We start from the raw sequence: 17,399 nt of genomic DNA on the forward strand, positions 1-17,399 counted from the left end.
TCTCTCCAAAGCTCAAAAAGTGTTTTACTAATGAAAAGTCATTCTCTCGGTCTAGTGTTATTGTTTATTAGCAAAATAATTTAATGGAATAAAAAAAACCAACCCCATAATACTTCTCTCTCTCTCTTGGTAAAAAGTTAAAACTAATACATAAAAAATGAATGAAATTGATGATTTTAAATGAGATAGAAAAATGGTAGAGAGTTTGTAGGAAAATGTATTTGAAAAAAGCAAGTAAAAGGTAAAAGTTACTATTTACTCTCCAAACAATACAAAAATATAGAGAGTTTATTAGAGATGCTCAACACTAAGTTTTCAAACTACTACACATGCAACCCCTATGTCAATAACTTTAAGTTAACACATGGTGCAACTACTTGACCCATAAAAGTTAAAACTAACCTATCCAGTAAAGCATATAAACACATAAAATTCACCCAATTCTCATGTAATTATCTTTTCATTTGCAACAATATTATGAAAACACTTAATTTCAGATTCAATTTTACAATTTCACAAGTCATAGACTCATGTGACGCATGAAGAAATTTGATGATCTATTTTTGTTAAGTGAAAAATGAAAATAGTAGATGAAACTTATAAGTGTTAGTCTCAAACCCTTCTTAAAATGAATTGATTATTTTCTAACAAAGTATAGTTGATACAATATATTAGATTTTCTAAATTAAGCTATCAATATTTGTTATTTGAAAGTGTTTTAAATTTTGTAATTTTTTTTTACAAGGAAATATAATGTATTTTACATTCAATTATTATATAAGGTGAGATATTTTGTAAATAATGTAATGTGTGATTAGATTTTTTTTTCTAATACTCCTTACAAACGATTCATCCTCTATACATCTTGAATGGCTTAAAGAGAACAAATATAAGTAAATTCATCACTTATATTAAAAAATAATTACATGGCTTTAATAATATAAGAAAAATGTAATTTTATCAAGAATTTACTAAAATTACAATTAGAGTGTGACATAAATTTCAATGAAACAACTCCTCTTTCCACACAAATCTCTATCCCAAAGCATCACCGAATGGACTGAAGTGGACCAAATGGACTGAAATGGACCAAAATGGACCGAAATAGACTGAAATGGACCAAAGTGGACCAAAGTAGATCGAAATGCTATGCTGATGTGACTCAATAAGACCGTAGCAATAATAAATGCTATATTTCAGTTTTTAGATATTATATAAATGTTAATGTTGATATGGTGGATTGGAAGTGATCCACAAAAAGTGATAGGTCCATATAAATAAAAGTAGGCAGAAAGTGTCTACAACTCACAATCGACCACTTTAATATGTGAAATTGAGCGTGCCCCTATAGTTATTGTTTCATTTGTGTAGTGACGGATTAAAATGAGGTGAATACACGAAAGAGAGCTGAAAGGAAAAAGTTTAGCTCTAAATTGGTTTGAAGAATGAAGATACCAACCTACTATGTGATGATTAAAGATACTATCAATATGCGGTTTTAGTAAAATAATTTTTTTAATGAGTTATGTAACTTATTTAAATAATATTCATAAATAGACACATAAATAGTCACATAATGAAAGGAAAAAGTTTAGCTCTAAATTGGTTTGAAGAATGAAGATACCAATCTACTATGTGATGATTAAAGATACTATCAATGCGGTTTTAGTAAAATAATTTTTTTAATGAGTTATGTAACTTATTTAAATAATATTCATAAATAGACACATAAATAGTCACATAATGAGTTAGAGGAAATAACTCTAAAATGAAGCTCCCTTCTGGAGACTTGAACGCTAATTCTTATTCCTCACACTTCAAAAATATTTATATTTGTAGAGTAACTATCACATAAAAAACGTGCGATGATTCAAGATTTTCAAAATAGATGAAAATAAAATTATCCTAATAGAAGTACAGAACATCCGCGAGAAGGATAAAAGAGCGAAATAGTTACGACACTGACGCGTGGAAAGCCAAAGCCCAAAAGCTAACTAAATAGAGCCTTTCTAGTTGAGAACCAACGAATCCCACATCGTCTAGTTACACAAACTTTTAAGTCTTTATTAGAAGGAAGGAGGCAGATAAGCGGCGAAAATGGGTAATTACCCATAAAACCCCAACTATTTAGTTAGTAGGGTCAGTTTGGAAACATTTTCGCAAACTAGCAACTCGAGCCTCAGAGGCTCGATTTTGGGCCCCTAAATCGAGTCTCTAAGGCTCGGTTTACGTCCTTTGACATGGCAAAAAAGACGTTGGAGTACACGTGGAAATCGAGTGTCTAAAACTCGATTTCCACGTGGACTACACATGGAAATCGACTGTCTAAGACTCGATTTCCAAAATGGAAATCGAGTCTCAGGCACTCGATTTCTAATAGGCGTTTTTTGAATTTAACGCTCTCCAATCTCAATCTCACTCTCCCTCATCAGTCAAACCCCCTCTCTGTCTCCGACCCACTCTCCCTCTCCTTCTCTCACTCACCCTCTCCTTCTCTCACTCTCTCAGCGTCACCGTCGCCGACGCCGACCCACTCACCCACTGACCCTCTCAGCCTCACCGGTCCTCTGAAACCCCTCTCTCAGTCTCCGACCCACTCTCACTCACCCTCTCCTTCTCTCACTCTCTCAGCGTCACCGTCGCCGACGCCGACCCACTCACCCACTGACCCTCTCAGCCTCACCGGTCCTCTGAAACCCCTCTCTCAGTCTCCGACCCACTCTCACTCACCCTCTCCTTCTCTCACTCTCTCAGCGTCACCGTCGCCGACGCCGACGCCGGCCCCAACCCACTCACCCTCTCAGCCTCACCGCTCAGTCACCCTCTCACTCTCTCGCTCACCGACCCACTGTCGCACGTCCCTGTCCGCTGTAACTCAGTCTCCACCATCTGAAAGAAAAAGAAGAAAAAAAGGTGAGTCCCCTATGCATTTTGCAATGTAATCAGTTCGTTTTTTTTTTTGTTTTTTTTTTCTATTTTGGTTTCTGTACTGAATTTGTTATAGAGGTAAAATATTCTGGTTATATCCAGCACGCACAGAAATTTATTGGGTGGAGAATCAAAACACCATATTGAAGTATAAAAATGTCACCAAAGCTCAGTCATATATAAAGAAAACAACTCGAATGCCTACCATGGTTCTTTCTCAGTGTTTATTTATATGTTTCGGCTATGTATAAGTCATTGCCAAGTGATGAAATGTGATTAGAAAATTTGATTTTTTTTTTCCCCTGTAAGGAGATGGTTTTCTTACTGGTTTATTTTATTTTTGTTGGCCTCATTTAAACCAGATATCAAATTCTAGTATGTAGGGAAGTATATTTTGTGCTCAAGCAAATTCTCACACATGGATACACTTTCGAGAAAGGCCTACAGAAGGAACTCCTTCATTTCAGTGTGGCAGAAACGTGACCATTATAAGTTTATAACTTATGCAACCTTCTATCCTTAGTACGGATGGCTTGAAATTATAGTTGCTAATTATAAGGCGTTGGTGTTACAGGTTTAAAAGTTTGAATCTAGATGCAAGTAGACTTTTTGTCTTAGTGATGTGTTTCTTGTCAATGAAGATGGCGACAATTTGATAAGTACTTCCTATTTGTTGCAATCCGTAGTTGCCCATTGTGAAAAGGACACCATAAAGAGTGGATAGGAGAAGATAGGACAAGTCCAAAAATGACTTGATATAGGCACTTATATGTTAATTCTTCTATAGGTAACTCTGTCCTTTCTTCTTCTGCCATTTTTTTTGCCTTTCATTTGCTGCATTTGTATCTTGTTCCATAGTCAATAATTATTGTTTTCCACCTATTAATGTCCTAGGAATATTTTTCTCTCTTTCTGTCTAGAGATTTCCACTTCTCACCACCCTCCTTTGCTACCTACAATTCATTGTAAGTCAAACAAGAAGATTAGAACAACCTGTCCAAAGTTTAATCACCTAACAAAAAATAAAAAATAAAGAGCAAGGGCAGTAATTAATAAATACTTGTACCTCTTTACCACCCTTCGAATCGGGATTTTCTTCTTTATAAGTCTTCCTAAAGTCATCCCTGACACAGAAATTGAAAACATTTCAGCACACACACACGCGGAAAGATAATCCAAACGTGCAAGAGAGGGACTGAGAGATAGTATACATGAAGAGAAAGAAGGCAGTTTGTGGGCGCTTGGGGGCATTTGGATCCTTAGACTTCTTGTCAGTTTTTGCTTTCTTTGCCTTCGGCGCTGTTGAACTTGATTTCTTCCTGCCAAACAAAAAAAAAAAAACAGTGTTATACCCAGAAAAGATTGCATTGACAGAGAAAGGGAAGAGAAGAAGAGTACCTGTCTGTAGTAGTAGTAGTAGGCTTCTTCTTGGGGGGGTCACTGGGCTTCTCCACAATCTTCTCCACAATTAGTGGCTTACCACTACAGTCTCTCCCATCTTTGGTATGGGGCCATTTCCTACTCGCAAGTCCTGCATTCTCATATATATATGCTGTTAGAACAGATAATTATGATGCTTGTGCACTTAAAAACATTTTTGGAGGCCTTATGTATTTTTCATCTGGCAACCTTATTCTGTCTCTGTGTAGTCCGGATAACGCATTTTAGTCTTGCCGTAGTCCTTTCCCCTAAGTGCTGGCACTGTAATCCCAAACATGGTGCTCATAGTTAGTATTTAGCACTAAAAAGCGTCCCATATATTAACATATTTGATTCTTAACAAATTAAGATTACCCAATGGTCCACAATCATATGACTGTGAGATACAAAGCAAAGCAAAGCAAAGCAATATGCTATAGTTAAATCCATTGAAATCAACCTAAGTTACCTACAGCATAAATAGTGTAAATATCGACTACCATATAAAGCAAGATACTTGAAATAGTTAAAACTTAATTTGTAATTTATGATTTTATACTCTATTGATAGACAAAAATTCAATTCAAACTATGTTTGAATTAGTGCATGTATGAACAGATTAGGCTCATTCTCTTGTTGTTTCTTTTACTTTAAAGCCAGTATACACACAAACATGTGAGGAGTATTTTGGTTTAATCATTCTCATGAAAAGGATTTAGTAGATATATGTTGGAAACTTTCATACCGAAAAAAAAAAATTAAATAAATAACTACCAAAATACCGGTTTAGTAAGCTAATTCCCGGTGAAGTCCTCCCTTCAAAGTTCTAAGAAATTTGCTATGATTCTGCAATTATGAACAAGCAACCATAGTCGTCATTTCATTATGGCTGCTCTAAGTCATACCTATATATTTAAGCATATTGTGTGTTCAATTTTGAAACTAACTGCTTATCATTCTTCTTCAGTATGGCTGCTGCAAATGCTGGACGCATTGACTATACACAGCCTGGACCCATTGACGACTCGGTGTTGACACAGCAGGCGACGCATCGGTCCGAAGCTATTTGGAATGGGCGGGTAAAACACTCAACTAAAACAGTAACTTGTGCACATGCATTTAATCCATACAATGTACACGTATTTGCATATACTATATTAATCCATGATTTTGTTATGTGCAGGATCCAGGGTCCATTACTTGCCGTAGTCGTAGTTCAGAGTTCTCCAAGCAACCTCCAATGGTGGACGACCGAGTGAGGAACATCATCACCACAGTTGGTTTGGAGGGACTCCTGTGGGTCCCAGGTAGAGAGATTGACAATGGCCTGATAACGGCCTTAGTGGAGCGATGGCGGCCCGAGACTCACACCTTTCACATGCCACATGGTGAGGTGACCATCACATTGCAGGATGTGGAGGTTCTTCTCGGGCTTCCTGTTGATGGTGACGCTATATCAGGGAGCACACAAAAAACTTGGGTGAATGTGTGCCGGGACTTCCTTGGTTTTCAACTTGTAACTCAAAATAACCATAAGCAACTTGATGGGCAGAGGATTCTCATCAACCGCCTTTTGGAGGAAGTTGCTAACCCATTGCCGCCTGATGCTGAAGAGGATCAGCTGCATAAGTACGCACGATGCTACATCCTACCGCTATTGGGGGACACAATATTCATGGACAAATCCGGCGATAGGGTGCATCTAATGTGGGTGCAGCAGTTGGAAAACCTTCACAATCCACGGAGGTACAGTTGGGGAAGTGCTTGCCTTGCATGGTTGTATCGAGAGCTATGCAGGGCAAGCGAGGACACCAGTCAGATTGGTGGGTGCTTGCTGTTGCTCCAGTACTGGGCATGGGCCAGGTTCCCCTATTTGTGCCCGACAGTTGAGCGAGGCCCGCCAGTGGGTGCTTACGGTCCTTCAGTACGTGGTCCACTATCCCTGAAGTAAGTCTCTACCTCATACTGCTATAACATACTGTCTTCACCAAAGCACGAGTCTTATATTATGTTTTGAGTTCTTTTTCTATTTGGTTCTAACTTCTTCTTGAGGAATTTTATTTGCTATTTGAAGTCGTAGTCTCTTTAGGTTTTTTATAAAGGTTTTATTGTAATCAGTAACACTCATAGAGAGAGTCTTTAGGTTATTTATAAAGAATGTAAAAGACACTACATATAATGAGTAAGAGGTGAATCAGCATAAATGCTTTAATTTTATTATATATGTATAATTATTATATGAATTATAGTATTATATAAATTTTCAAAATGTCTGCACATTATGATGCACAATACCAAAAAAAGAATATAATAATAATAATTGATTCCCAATATGATTCTATATTTGACAACTACAATGCATTACACACACACACACACAAATGCATCTATATGTGGAAATTTGTTTTACCATCTTTATATGCATATTTCCACTAGGATTGAGGCTGTCAACAATGCAGCCACAATCCCATCAATGATTTGTCTATTCAAGATGAAAGCCATTTCAAACAATATAAATCTAAATATTCCTTTTCAGTTTGGAACTTGGGGATTGTGCCTATAAGAAGCAAGAGAAGATATCGAAACAACGTAATGATTAAAAGAAGTAGAGAAAACTCAGTTGGAAGGCCAATCAAAAAGGAATATAATATGTTACTTATATAGTTGGATGTTTTCATGTAAAGAGAGTTAGCATTATGACTGAGAATATAAAGTTCAACAGAAACCCCTAGAACAAAGAAATATATAATTGAGAATATATGTGGCCCATCCTGATTCATTAGGACTGTATTTAAGAAAGATCAAAATAAAACACTAGTGTGAAAGCTATTTAAACATATGAGCTTTTCAGTCAAGTTGTGTGGAGAGGCTGAGGCGAGGCAGTTGCTATTGCTACTTCATCTTCTTTTTCTTCTTTCTTCTTTTTCTTCTTCTTCTTCTTTCTCTTCGTTCGCTAGTCCTTCTTCAATTCTATTTTGAATTTTCATTGCCTTGTTTTGTGTTTTCTTTCTTGTTTTGTGAACCTAGCATGTGACTAGTTGTTGGAAATGACAAAGAGACTTCAAAAAAAAAGTTTTAGGCTTTGTTTATGTGGGTCCACACGTAATATATAAGTAATAAAACTAGTACTGCAATATTTAACTTGAGCTTTTATATTTCTGTTTTTTAATAGTAATTTTTTTAGAATATTTTAATAGAAAAATTGTTTTAATAGTTTTTTTTTTTTTTTTTGAGAATCAATAGTATTATTATAATTATTGGGTAGAGTTTTAGACTTGAAATTGATATATTAGTTGAAATATGGACTTATAGTTTTAAGACTCAATAAATTATATGGATTTTGACTCATAATATATAAAGAAATATAAGCATATAAAATTATAAATAAATAAAAAGTATAAAAAAGCTAACTTTGAATTAATTACTACTGCAATTCACATGACCTCACCCTCCACCTTACTTTCAATTTCCTCTTATTTCTTCATCTTAAGTGATTACAAAGTGCCCTCAAATTTCAATTTCCGTATATTTCCTTTAATTTAATATATGTGATTACATTATAGTTTTAACATTATCTCAGTACTTATTGATCCATTCTTCTTGATTGTAGGTGGTTGTGGGTCCCAAACAAGAAAAATAGGCCCGCCCACATCTTCAGGGACAGGTATCGCGAGCAACTAGCTTCCATGTTGCCAGACCAGGTATGAAAATGCCTTATTTTACGCTTTTACGAACGTCCATATAGGTTTCGTGAACTTTGAAATATAAACATTGTTCCCTAATGTGTTGTGTACTTCTTTTTTGGCTATTGTAGGTGGTGTGGCAGCCATATGAAGCTCATTTTGACGACCTCCCGCCCTGGTGTGTTGCAGGGAGGGCCGTATGGACGGCAACGGTGCCGCTTGTATGTTTCCACCTAGTAGAGAAACATACACCGGATCGTGTTGTTCGTCAATTCGGGATGATCCAAGAAATTCCCCGCGCTGTTAACACTGACAGAGTGCTTCATGGCATTGATTTGAGGGGGAAGATCGGTGTTAATTGGATGCAGAAGCATGCTGCGCATATCCTTGAGTGGGGTTATCGCTTTGATCGGCGTTGTGAAGCTGTGCTTGGTGATATGCCTCCAGAGCACGAGTACCATGACTGGTTCAAAAGGGTGACTCGGAGGTTCATCGATAGGCCTGGTGCTGTAGTGACTCTGCTGGTAACTTCTCAATCTCTTCTACATGTTACCGTATTTCTTACCATGAAACCACTGTTTAGAGAGCATGATGTTTGTTACTACATTTTTTGCTTACCACTTCATCTCCCTTTAATTTGCAATTATTAGTAGCAGAACCAACATTTATTTTATTATCAATTGGCATTGTTGATTTCGTATTGCAGGTCTAATATGTGTGGTTTTTCCATGTGCAGATTGAAGGATACGTCCGTTTATTGAGGCGTCATCCAGTGGGCACGGAGGACCACAACGACATTACTGAGGTGTTGACGGCAGTACAGGCGATGACACGTGTCCAACCTCCTATCCCTGAGGCCCCGATTGAGGAGGCAGCTATGCCTACCGGCCCAAGCACGAGCACAGCTCCGGCCGGATGTCAATCCCGTCCGCCTGTTGCTACCCCTCAGCTTCTCCCTACCCCCGATCCCTGTGCATCCACCCCACATGCATCCGCCAGCCCCACCATCCCTTCATCCATCCCACATCCATCCCCTACCGTCACCATCCCTTCACCCAACCCACATTCAGCTCCTACTGCCACCATCCCTTCACCTAGCCCACATCCAGCCCCTACGCCCACCATCCCTTCACCTACCCACCATCCGTCTCCTTGCCCCACCATCCCTCCACCCACCCCACTTCCTTGTTCTGGGTCTGACGTCCGTCCACCCACCCCACAGTCATTTCTTCAGCTATCACCGATTCCATCCTTTGACCTGGGTACCCCACCTGACATGCAGCAGGAGCCACCCTCCCATAGTTCGTTTAGTACCCCTTCTTCAGCCATTGACCCACCCCATGTTCAGGCTGAGCAGCCGGTTGGGTTACCTACAGCGGCTGAAGGTCGGCCTAAACGCATATCAAAGGCACCACCGTGTGGGACAGGGGGGCACAAACATGGACACAATGTTGGGCCCAAGGCATCTGACGAAGGACATGCAAGACCTCCTCCGCATTATACGAGACGGCGTAAGATTCAAAAAAGGTATCTGAAAGCTTAATGTGAAACAACACACTGTATTCCATTATTAATTCTCTTTTCACATTTCCATAAGATTATTTTTGTTTTCAATATGGTTTGAACCTACATTATTGGAACTAGGTGAATGCCTCAAATAAGGATATTTGTTGCAATTTTATTCCTTGCATCATTTGTTATTTTAATCTAGATATATTTTTATGATACCACAGTCTATTAATAGAACTTCTATTAATTTGACAGGTGATTGGTGTACCTGTTACACTGAATGGAGATCTGAAGAACCAGTTCGTGGAGACCAATGTTGGTTTTGATACAATATGTAAGGTATTAGTCATACTGGCCGGAGAGCATGCTGTGGTGCACGGATCCACGGCGGTGGCTGCTTCCCTTGACCTCTACACCTATGTATGTTTCTCTTTGATTGCAAAGGTTTTGATATAGTTAAAATACTTAACTGCATGTCAATGTAATTGTCATGTTTACAATATTTATTGATAGACGTGTTCGTAACTTGCCTTGTTTCCCTGTTCATTGCTACTTTTATTTGGACCATGTAGTTCTGCCAAAGGGTATCATTTGATTGTCTTTTTGATTTGATTGTCTTTTTGTAGAATTGGCCCTTATATACAATAATATCATCATACTCAAAACTGTTATCATCTACAAAGGCTAAACTCCTAGCTCCAGATTTTGCAAAGCCTAATCTTCCGGCAACAAAAATAACAAAAACAGCAGAGTCATTTACATTAGTCTAAGGCGAATTGGGAAACATAACTACATTAGTCTAATCTAGATTTTGTGACCTTGTTAAGGTCACCCTATTTTCTTGCTTATTATCTTTAAAGGGTCCAATGTAAAGTCTGTTTCCTACGTGCCATGTTTTCAGGTTCTTAAACAGTGGCAATGGACACACTTCTACCTGTTTTCATTTCTTAAGCCCTTAGCTTGTAAATAATTAAAATTGAACATTATTAAGAATGATATTCTTCACATTCCCATTACCAGAACTGCAAAAGGTAGCAATTTTTCTGTCATGTTTGTTGAGGATCTCTTATCTTAATCAATAATGTTTTTGTTTTTCTTCAATTGCAGATATGTCAATGATGCAAGGCCTTTCTGGCAATATATAGTCAGTTACTCCACTGGCTGTTCAGATTCCCAGTACTTTGAAGAACTTTACAACTACTATAGCACTAACAAGGTTGGGTCATTTCTAAATTAGCTTTTATAAATTGCATGCTTTGAGTTTTAAACTTATGTAGTTATAATTCTTTCTCCAATTTTTCTTTCCATAGGCTTGGCACCTCTGTGATCCTGATGCTGAGAATGTATTTAAAGCTCTTAGGAAAGCAGGCGTGAAGTTGGGTGTTGTGTCAAATTTTGACGATCGGTTAAGACCTTTAATGCGATCTCTAAACTGTGACCATTGGTTTGATGCTGTGGCAGTTTCAGCTGAAGTATGTCCATTGATTTCTTCATTATATATAGTTTTTTTTTTATTTTTTTTTATTTTTTATTACCCCCTTTCATACACACAATGGGATGGCTAGCGGCATGTGTATGAGGTTTATCTTTCTGATATGTATACACATGCATATGTACACTGATCCATATTACATTCAATGAAGTCATTTAAACTTCAAGAAATAATGTCATACATATATCATAATTGTATTAGCAATCTAATGGTGCACTTTTCTTATGAACAATTTGTTTTCCTCTACTATCTATGGTCTTGACTATGATTCTCTCTCCCTTAAACAGGTTGAAGCAGAGAAGCCAAATCCAACAATATTTCTAAAAGCTTGTGATTTATTGGGAGTAAAGCCCGAGGATGCTGTACATGTAGGGGATGACCGTAGGAATGATATATGGGGTGCTACAGATGCAGGCTGTGATGCTTGGCTTTGGGGAAGTGAAGTTCACTCTTTTAAGGAGGTAGGTTGTCATTTGCATCTCTTATTTTCCTGGGAATTACTTGGATGAGTGTTTTTTCCATGTAATTTTTTAAGTTTCGGTATATTTCAGGAAGAGAACATAGTGGTTATATCTCTGGTTCATATTCTTCTAGCTACTTCTTTTAATGATTCTTGCAACTGTCTTTTGAAGTAAAGAGCTGTGTGTCAGTGTGTGTGTGTGTGTGAGGATGTTAATTTACTTATCAAAAAAAAGATCTTAATAACCTCAGCATTAGTAAATAACGCTGAATAAAGTTACAGCAAAGTACCATATACACTCCCTCTCACTTACATTTCAAAGATGATTTGACTTAAATCCAATTACTGTAGCCAAATCCAAATCTAACTCAAATACATAAATATATGGTTATGGCGTATTTAAAAACGAATAAGAAAAAAAAAAAACACTTATGTAAGAATAATGGCAGCAAACACTAGTGTTTTGTCTTGAGAACATAGTTGATTGTTTATATGACTTTATTAAGAACAAGGTTTCTTAAGTAGAATTCTTTTTTTTCCCTGCAATCAGTATATATGATTAGTCTCAGCACAGGGGAGAGTAGACTGCTTGGTGTACTTCAATTAAGAATGCCACTAGATGGTTGTTATAATGCAATTTTTCCTTCTTCTTGCCATCTGTATATATAATTCATTCATGTTTGGAGTCTTCTGTTATTGAAAAAACAATATTCATAATTTTTCGTTTGCCTTTAGAATATTCCATGAAAACTCTTCCCAAGAAAGTTCGAAGCCTGTGGTTTTTGAAGAATGCTAATCAATTAGTAGCATGGTTTCACCTGATCTGGTTCAAAGAATAATATGTTTGTGTTTGGATGAGCGATTTTGTTTATTGTGTTAAAGTACAGCTGTAACTTTAAAATTTGATGACTAAGTTTCAAGATGAAAAGAAGCCCATCCAAATTAGATGCTTAAGAATCCAATGTTAAACTCCTGTACCATGGTCAATCAAGGAAATGTCCAATCTAATGCTCTATGTTCTTCAGGACCTAGCATATTGAACAGAGACAAAGGCATGCAAGTTCATCCTGAAGTGCAAAAAGCCATTGAAAAGGCAAACGTAAAGTTTCTTCCAGCTGAGGAAGCCATCAATTTCATACCTGGCACCAAAACAAGGCAGGACTATTGCTGTAGCTCAGAATGTCACTTCTAAGTGTCATCCGCTGACAAAAAATACATGTTTTGGTTCTACTGCTAAACGTGTAAAAACTATTGGACTGGAAGATAGACCTGGAAAACCAGTTGCTTCTGCTGTAAATGCTAAACCAAATTCATGTAATTTCAAATCCCCCTTCTGTAGATAGAAAACCAAATACTAGTGGTGTTATTATGATAACAAATGATAATATGAGCCTTTTTGTCTACGTAAATGCTTTGCATTATTTATTTGAATGGGTATGAACTAATTTTTTACTAGGTTTCTACCATTTGTTTGTAGTTAGTTATATTGGGTTTCACTTTGTATGATTTTTGACTTTATTCATTGTATTACAGTTGTCATGAAGCGTCATACGCTGCTTGAGTCACTACGCTGCTTGATGAAAAGGCTGATGAGGTCCTAAAGTGGGATATTTTGGATTGTTGGACGCCAGAAAATCACTACGGATGGACTGAATCTGAGTGTTAAACATGTTGGGTTTAGACCATCGGTAATGATTTTCTGGAGTCCAACAATCCAGAATATCTCACTTTTGAACCTCATCAGCCTTTTCATCAGTTTCCTTGGATCCTACCAATCATGGTGTACCTGATGCTTATCCCATTACTTTCCTTAAAGTATTTTCGAAGTTCATGATTATTTATGAAGCATCTGATGTGATGGAAGTATCTAAAGAAATTCCATATCATTGCCTGGTAAGAAACATTTAGAAGTATTGACGCAAAGTAGTTGTTAACTAATCATGGAAATCTGACTGAAGTGGGTGCTATGCTGATTTGCTAGTACTGCAATGATTGCTGTGATGATTATTTGGGATGGGGGTATTTGGCATGTCAAAAATAGGCTTCATTCTTGTAAAGATTGCCAGTATTTTATTGAATTTAAACAATCTCAACTCTTTTCGATGGATTTGGATAGAATGATAAGTATAGTCTTGTTAATTCCATAACGACCTATTGCACTGGGCTATTAAAGTCTTCAGAAGTGAAAGATTGTGTGTTTTCTCTGTGCATAATCATATTGTCACAGATTTTTTTCGTTTTTTTTTTGTTGCAGGCTGTGTGCACAGAATCTGGGATGTTTGCTCTGTGGGAGAGGAGGGTTGATGTAACACAAGAAGATTTTGAGATGGTAGTGGCAAAGGTAATGAAGAAGGAGACTGAGAAAAACATGTCATTGCGGAAGCTATGGAAGTAGTGTGTCTCCATGTTAATGTTTTGTTTCACTCCACCACCCTGAATATAATTGATCCGTGGCTTTGTTCTTCACACACAGCCAACAGCTCTGTTCTTTGTATGGATTATGAAGCACATGGGGGTGCCTACACTTTGTTGAAGTTTTTTAAATACCACTGGCATCTCTGTTTATTTTGTTAAATATTCTTTTGTGATACATTTTTATGTAATATGTGTTTAATTATTGTAAATTTGCAGCTGTGCCTTAATTATTTATTTTTTTGAAACGTAATGATATTTTAGCAAGGGAATAGACTATTACATGCACAAGGAGTGCCTTAGGAGTGCCTTTTTGTTAATAAGAGATGGTTTGAAAACAGTTTGAATACATTTTTATCTAATGTTTCATCTTGTTTCCCAGGTTCATCTTGAACGGAAATATGTTGTTGACATTGATAAAAATATCGATATCACCAAGATAACTCCATCAACAAGAGTTGCTCTCCGTAATGACAGTTATGTGCTTCATTTAATCTTGCAAAGCAAAGTTGATCCATTGGTTCATGGCATTGAAAGTTGAAAAGGTTCCAGATTCCACATATGACATGATTGGCGGTCTTGACCAGCAAATTAAAGAGATAAAGGAGGTTTGCCTCGTGTACCCTTTTACTTTCTGCATTTAAACTGGTAGTGGCAATGGTGACAGTGAAGTGCAGCGGACTATGCTGGAGCTTCTCAACCAGCTAGATGGATTTGAAGCATCAAATAAAATAAATGTATCGTGTGTGTTTTCATTATGCAGCTTGGGTTGTTTAGTTTTTGGTACTTTTCTTTATTGTGACCTCAACTATTTAAACAGATTCATCTCTTATTGTAAGTATTTGGCAAGCATGTCAAAATAGGCTTTCATTCTTGTAAAGATTGCCAGTATTTTATTCAATTTAAACAATCTCAACTCTTTTGGATGGATTTGGATAGAATGATAAGTATAGTCTTGTTAATTCCATAACGAGATGTTGATTTTCTTTTCTTTTTCTTTTTTTTCTTTTTTTTTGGATTTACAGGGTTGGGTTAGTTAGATGTTGGCAGTTGAAAACTAAAAAACCAGATTGTATAATTTTATTTTGTTCATTTCAGTTATATTTTTGGATTTACAAGGTAATTTTACTCTTCGATGTTGGTGGTTTAGTAAAAAATTACCTGAAATTAGTTCTCAATGGTAATAAAAAAAAATTGAAAAAAAAATCCCAGTAACTCTAGTTTGGGTTACCATAAATGGGAATCGAGTCTTAGAGGCTCGATTTCCATAAATAGAAATCGAGTCTCTAAGACTCGATTTCTATTTATGGAAACCGAGTATAAGATACTCGAGTTCCACTGGGAATTTTTTTTTTTTCTTTTTTGGCCGCAGGTCACCTTATTTATCACATTAATTACGTTTTTTAGTTCTCAAATTGGGGTAAAAAAAAAAAGGGGAAAAAAAATTCCCAGTGGAACTCGAGTATCTTATACTCGGTTTCCATAAATGGAAATCGAGTCTCTAAGGGGAAAAAAAAATCCCAGTAGAACTTGAGTATTTTATGAACTCGGTTTCCATAAATGGAAAATCGAGTCTCTAAGACTCGATTTCCATTTATGGAAACCGAGTATAGATACTCGAGTTCCACTGGGAATTTTTTTTTTTTTCTTTTTTGGCCGCAGGTCACCAGAATTATTTATCACATTAATTACGTTTTTTAGTTCTCAAATTGGGGTAAAAAAAAAAAGGAAAAAACAAATCCCAGTAGAACTCGAGTATTTTAGACTCGATTTCCATTTATGGAAACCGAGTATAACATAGTCGAGTTCCACTGGGAATTTTTTTTTTTTCTTTTTTGGCCGCAGGTGACCAGAATTATTTACCACATTGAATTACGTTTTTTAGTTCTCAAATTGGGGTAAAAAGAAAAAGGAAAAAAAAATCCCAATAGAACTCGAGTATTTTATACTCGGTTTCCATAAATAGAAATCGAGTCTTAGATACTTGAGTTCTACTGGGATTTTTTTTTTTTTTTGCCACAGGTGCATGGACCAGAATTAGTTTTCTCCCCTGCAGCAAATTTTCCAGGGTCCAGAACACATCAAACAACTACATACGTATGATAGGCGAAGGGAGCATACATTAAAGTTTTACAACCAAATTAAAACAGTAACTATTCAATAAAATGATTGTTGGACAAAAGTCTTAGCACACAATGGCAGTTCAATACTAGAAGGGCCTTGTGGTTGAACTTGCCAAAGTAATATCATTGTTCGTATTATAGGAAAAAGCTGCATCACGCAACTAATGTAACGAGTAAAATGGATAGCAAAGAGTTCAATTATTCGTAATTTACAACAATAAACAAAATAACAACTAAGTTAATACAACATAGTCTACATATTCGCCTAGCGGATATAACATATTATACATAGTCACCTAACACTTGTCCATACTGATACAACATACTCTACATAATCACCTAGCTTGTCCATACAGAAGATAACGACAAGTCCCACGTACAATGTCACTTACGAAAATAAAGTCTCCGCTTGCCTGACAAACATGAAATACGGTTATTAGTTTCCAAATGCAAAGAACAAAAACCAAATGACATTCTGAGTATATTATATAAAAACAGTGACGGCACTTGCCTAGTTCATAGCACTACCACTTGTCAAAGCCCCATGGGAATTGGGACAACATCTACGGTTATGCCCCTCTTGATGACACACTGTACATCGTTGCCTCGGTTGAATCTCCCTCAACTCCGGATCTTCCCTCCGGCTTCCCCGTTCTCGCCGTACCCCATCCATTTCATTCCTTATTCTTGACATCGTAGGACGACCTTTGGCCCGCAACAATCGTGGGTCAGGCACCCACCGTGGTCCGCGAACGTCTCTCCATAATGACTCTGACTTTGGCACCACAAAATTATGTGAATATGTGAGAATGGCGTTGTTCAGACTGTAACATGGGTCAATATAGCTGGGCGCATCGAGATGCAGAGCTTTAAGAACTTTAATTGCATGCGAACAAGGGATCTTCAAGTTTTGCCACTTTTCACAACCACAGGTTCTATCAAATATGCGCACATCATGACTGTGATTTCCCCCTCCAGCTCTATGGTCGTTATACGGGGTAACCACTTGATATATACCCTCTGCATGATTATAATTCCTCAGAGTGTGTCCTGCAATTTTCTGCTCATTTTTGTTATAGATCTCCATTGCATAATCACTCCACACCTTACCTCGAGAGAGATCAGAAGTAATTTGTTTATGTCTATCGTGGAAATATGCAACAAGTTTAAAATAAGTGAACTCAACCATTGCAGCAATGGGCAAACCGCGGGCACCTTTAAGAACCCCATTAAAGCACTCAGAGATATTGGTTGTCATTGCCCCGTAACGTCTTCCACCATCATGTGACTGGGTCCATTTGTCTACATCCTCACTCATTAGATATGTGTATGGCATATAACGTATAATCCGGCGATCAGTAGAGTCTACACCC

General features: G+C 37.1%; 3 protein-coding genes across 3 annotated transcripts; 2 read left to right on the forward strand and 1 right to left on the reverse strand.

Annotated features, from left to right (window-relative positions):
* Window positions 1-3,818: 3,818 nt before the first annotated feature.
* On the reverse strand, window positions 3,819-4,654 carry LOC115981280 (high mobility group B protein 3-like). The gene is made up of 5 exons (XM_031103440.1): window positions 4,603-4,654; window positions 4,327-4,480; window positions 4,140-4,247; window positions 3,995-4,052; window positions 3,819-3,881 (listed from the first exon to the last, which is right to left on the reverse strand). Exons 1-5 carry the CDS (start codon window positions 4,652-4,654, stop codon window positions 3,819-3,821), a joined length of 435 nt encoding a protein of 144 aa, XP_030959300.1.
* Window positions 4,655-5,315: 661 nt separating this feature from the next.
* On the forward strand, window positions 5,316-9,383 carry LOC115981281 (serine/threonine-protein phosphatase 7 long form homolog). The gene is made up of 6 exons (XM_031103441.1): window positions 5,316-5,426; window positions 5,531-6,294; window positions 7,958-8,048; window positions 8,162-8,554; window positions 8,767-9,292; window positions 9,379-9,383. Exons 1-6 carry the CDS (start codon window positions 5,316-5,318, stop codon window positions 9,381-9,383), a joined length of 1,890 nt encoding a protein of 629 aa, XP_030959301.1.
* A 1,222-nt stretch (window positions 9,384-10,605) lies between these two features.
* LOC115982862 (N-acylneuraminate-9-phosphatase-like) lies at window positions 10,606-14,870 on the forward strand. Its single transcript, XM_031105597.1, has 6 exons — window positions 10,606-10,755; window positions 10,850-11,011; window positions 11,319-11,492; window positions 13,025-13,384; window positions 13,746-13,832; window positions 14,286-14,870. Exons 1-4 carry the CDS (start codon window positions 10,621-10,623, stop codon window positions 13,031-13,033), a joined length of 480 nt encoding a protein of 159 aa, XP_030961457.1. The 5' UTR covers window positions 10,606-10,620; the 3' UTR covers window positions 13,034-13,384; window positions 13,746-13,832; window positions 14,286-14,870.
* Window positions 14,871-17,399: the final 2,529 nt, after the last annotated feature.

This window comes from Quercus lobata, chromosome 3, assembly GCF_001633185.2.
Source record: "Quercus lobata isolate SW786 chromosome 3, ValleyOak3.0 Primary Assembly, whole genome shotgun sequence".
NCBI lineage: Eukaryota > Viridiplantae > Streptophyta > Magnoliopsida > Fagales > Fagaceae > Quercus > Quercus lobata.

Coding starts and splice junctions, on each gene's coding strand:
- LOC115981280 (XM_031103440.1), bottom strand. CDS start 4,654: ATGAGCACCATGTTTGGGATTACAGTGCCAGCACTTAGGGGAAAGGAC. Junction 4,053..4,139: donor ACTGCCTTCTTTCTCTTCAT/GTATACTATCTC, acceptor TTTCTGTGTCAG/GGATGACTTTAGGAAGACTT. Junction 3,882..3,994: donor ATTCGAAGGGTGGTAAAGAG/GTACAAGTATTT, acceptor AATGAATTGTAG/GTAGCAAAGGAGGGTGGTGA.
- LOC115982862 (XM_031105597.1), top strand. CDS start 10,621: ATGTTTTTGTTTTTCTTCAATTGCAGATATGTCAATGATGCAAGGCCT. Junction 10,756..10,849: donor ACTACTATAGCACTAACAAG/GTTGGGTCATTT, acceptor TTCTTTCCATAG/GCTTGGCACCTCTGTGATCC. Junction 11,012..11,318: donor CTGTGGCAGTTTCAGCTGAA/GTATGTCCATTG, acceptor TCCCTTAAACAG/GTTGAAGCAGAGAAGCCAAA.
- LOC115981281 (XM_031103441.1), top strand. CDS start 5,316: ATGGCTGCTGCAAATGCTGGACGCATTGACTATACACAGCCTGGACCC. Junction 5,427..5,530: donor AAGCTATTTGGAATGGGCGG/GTAAAACACTCA, acceptor TGTTATGTGCAG/GATCCAGGGTCCATTACTTG. Junction 8,555..8,766: donor GTGCTGTAGTGACTCTGCTG/GTAACTTCTCAA, acceptor TTCCATGTGCAG/ATTGAAGGATACGTCCGTTT.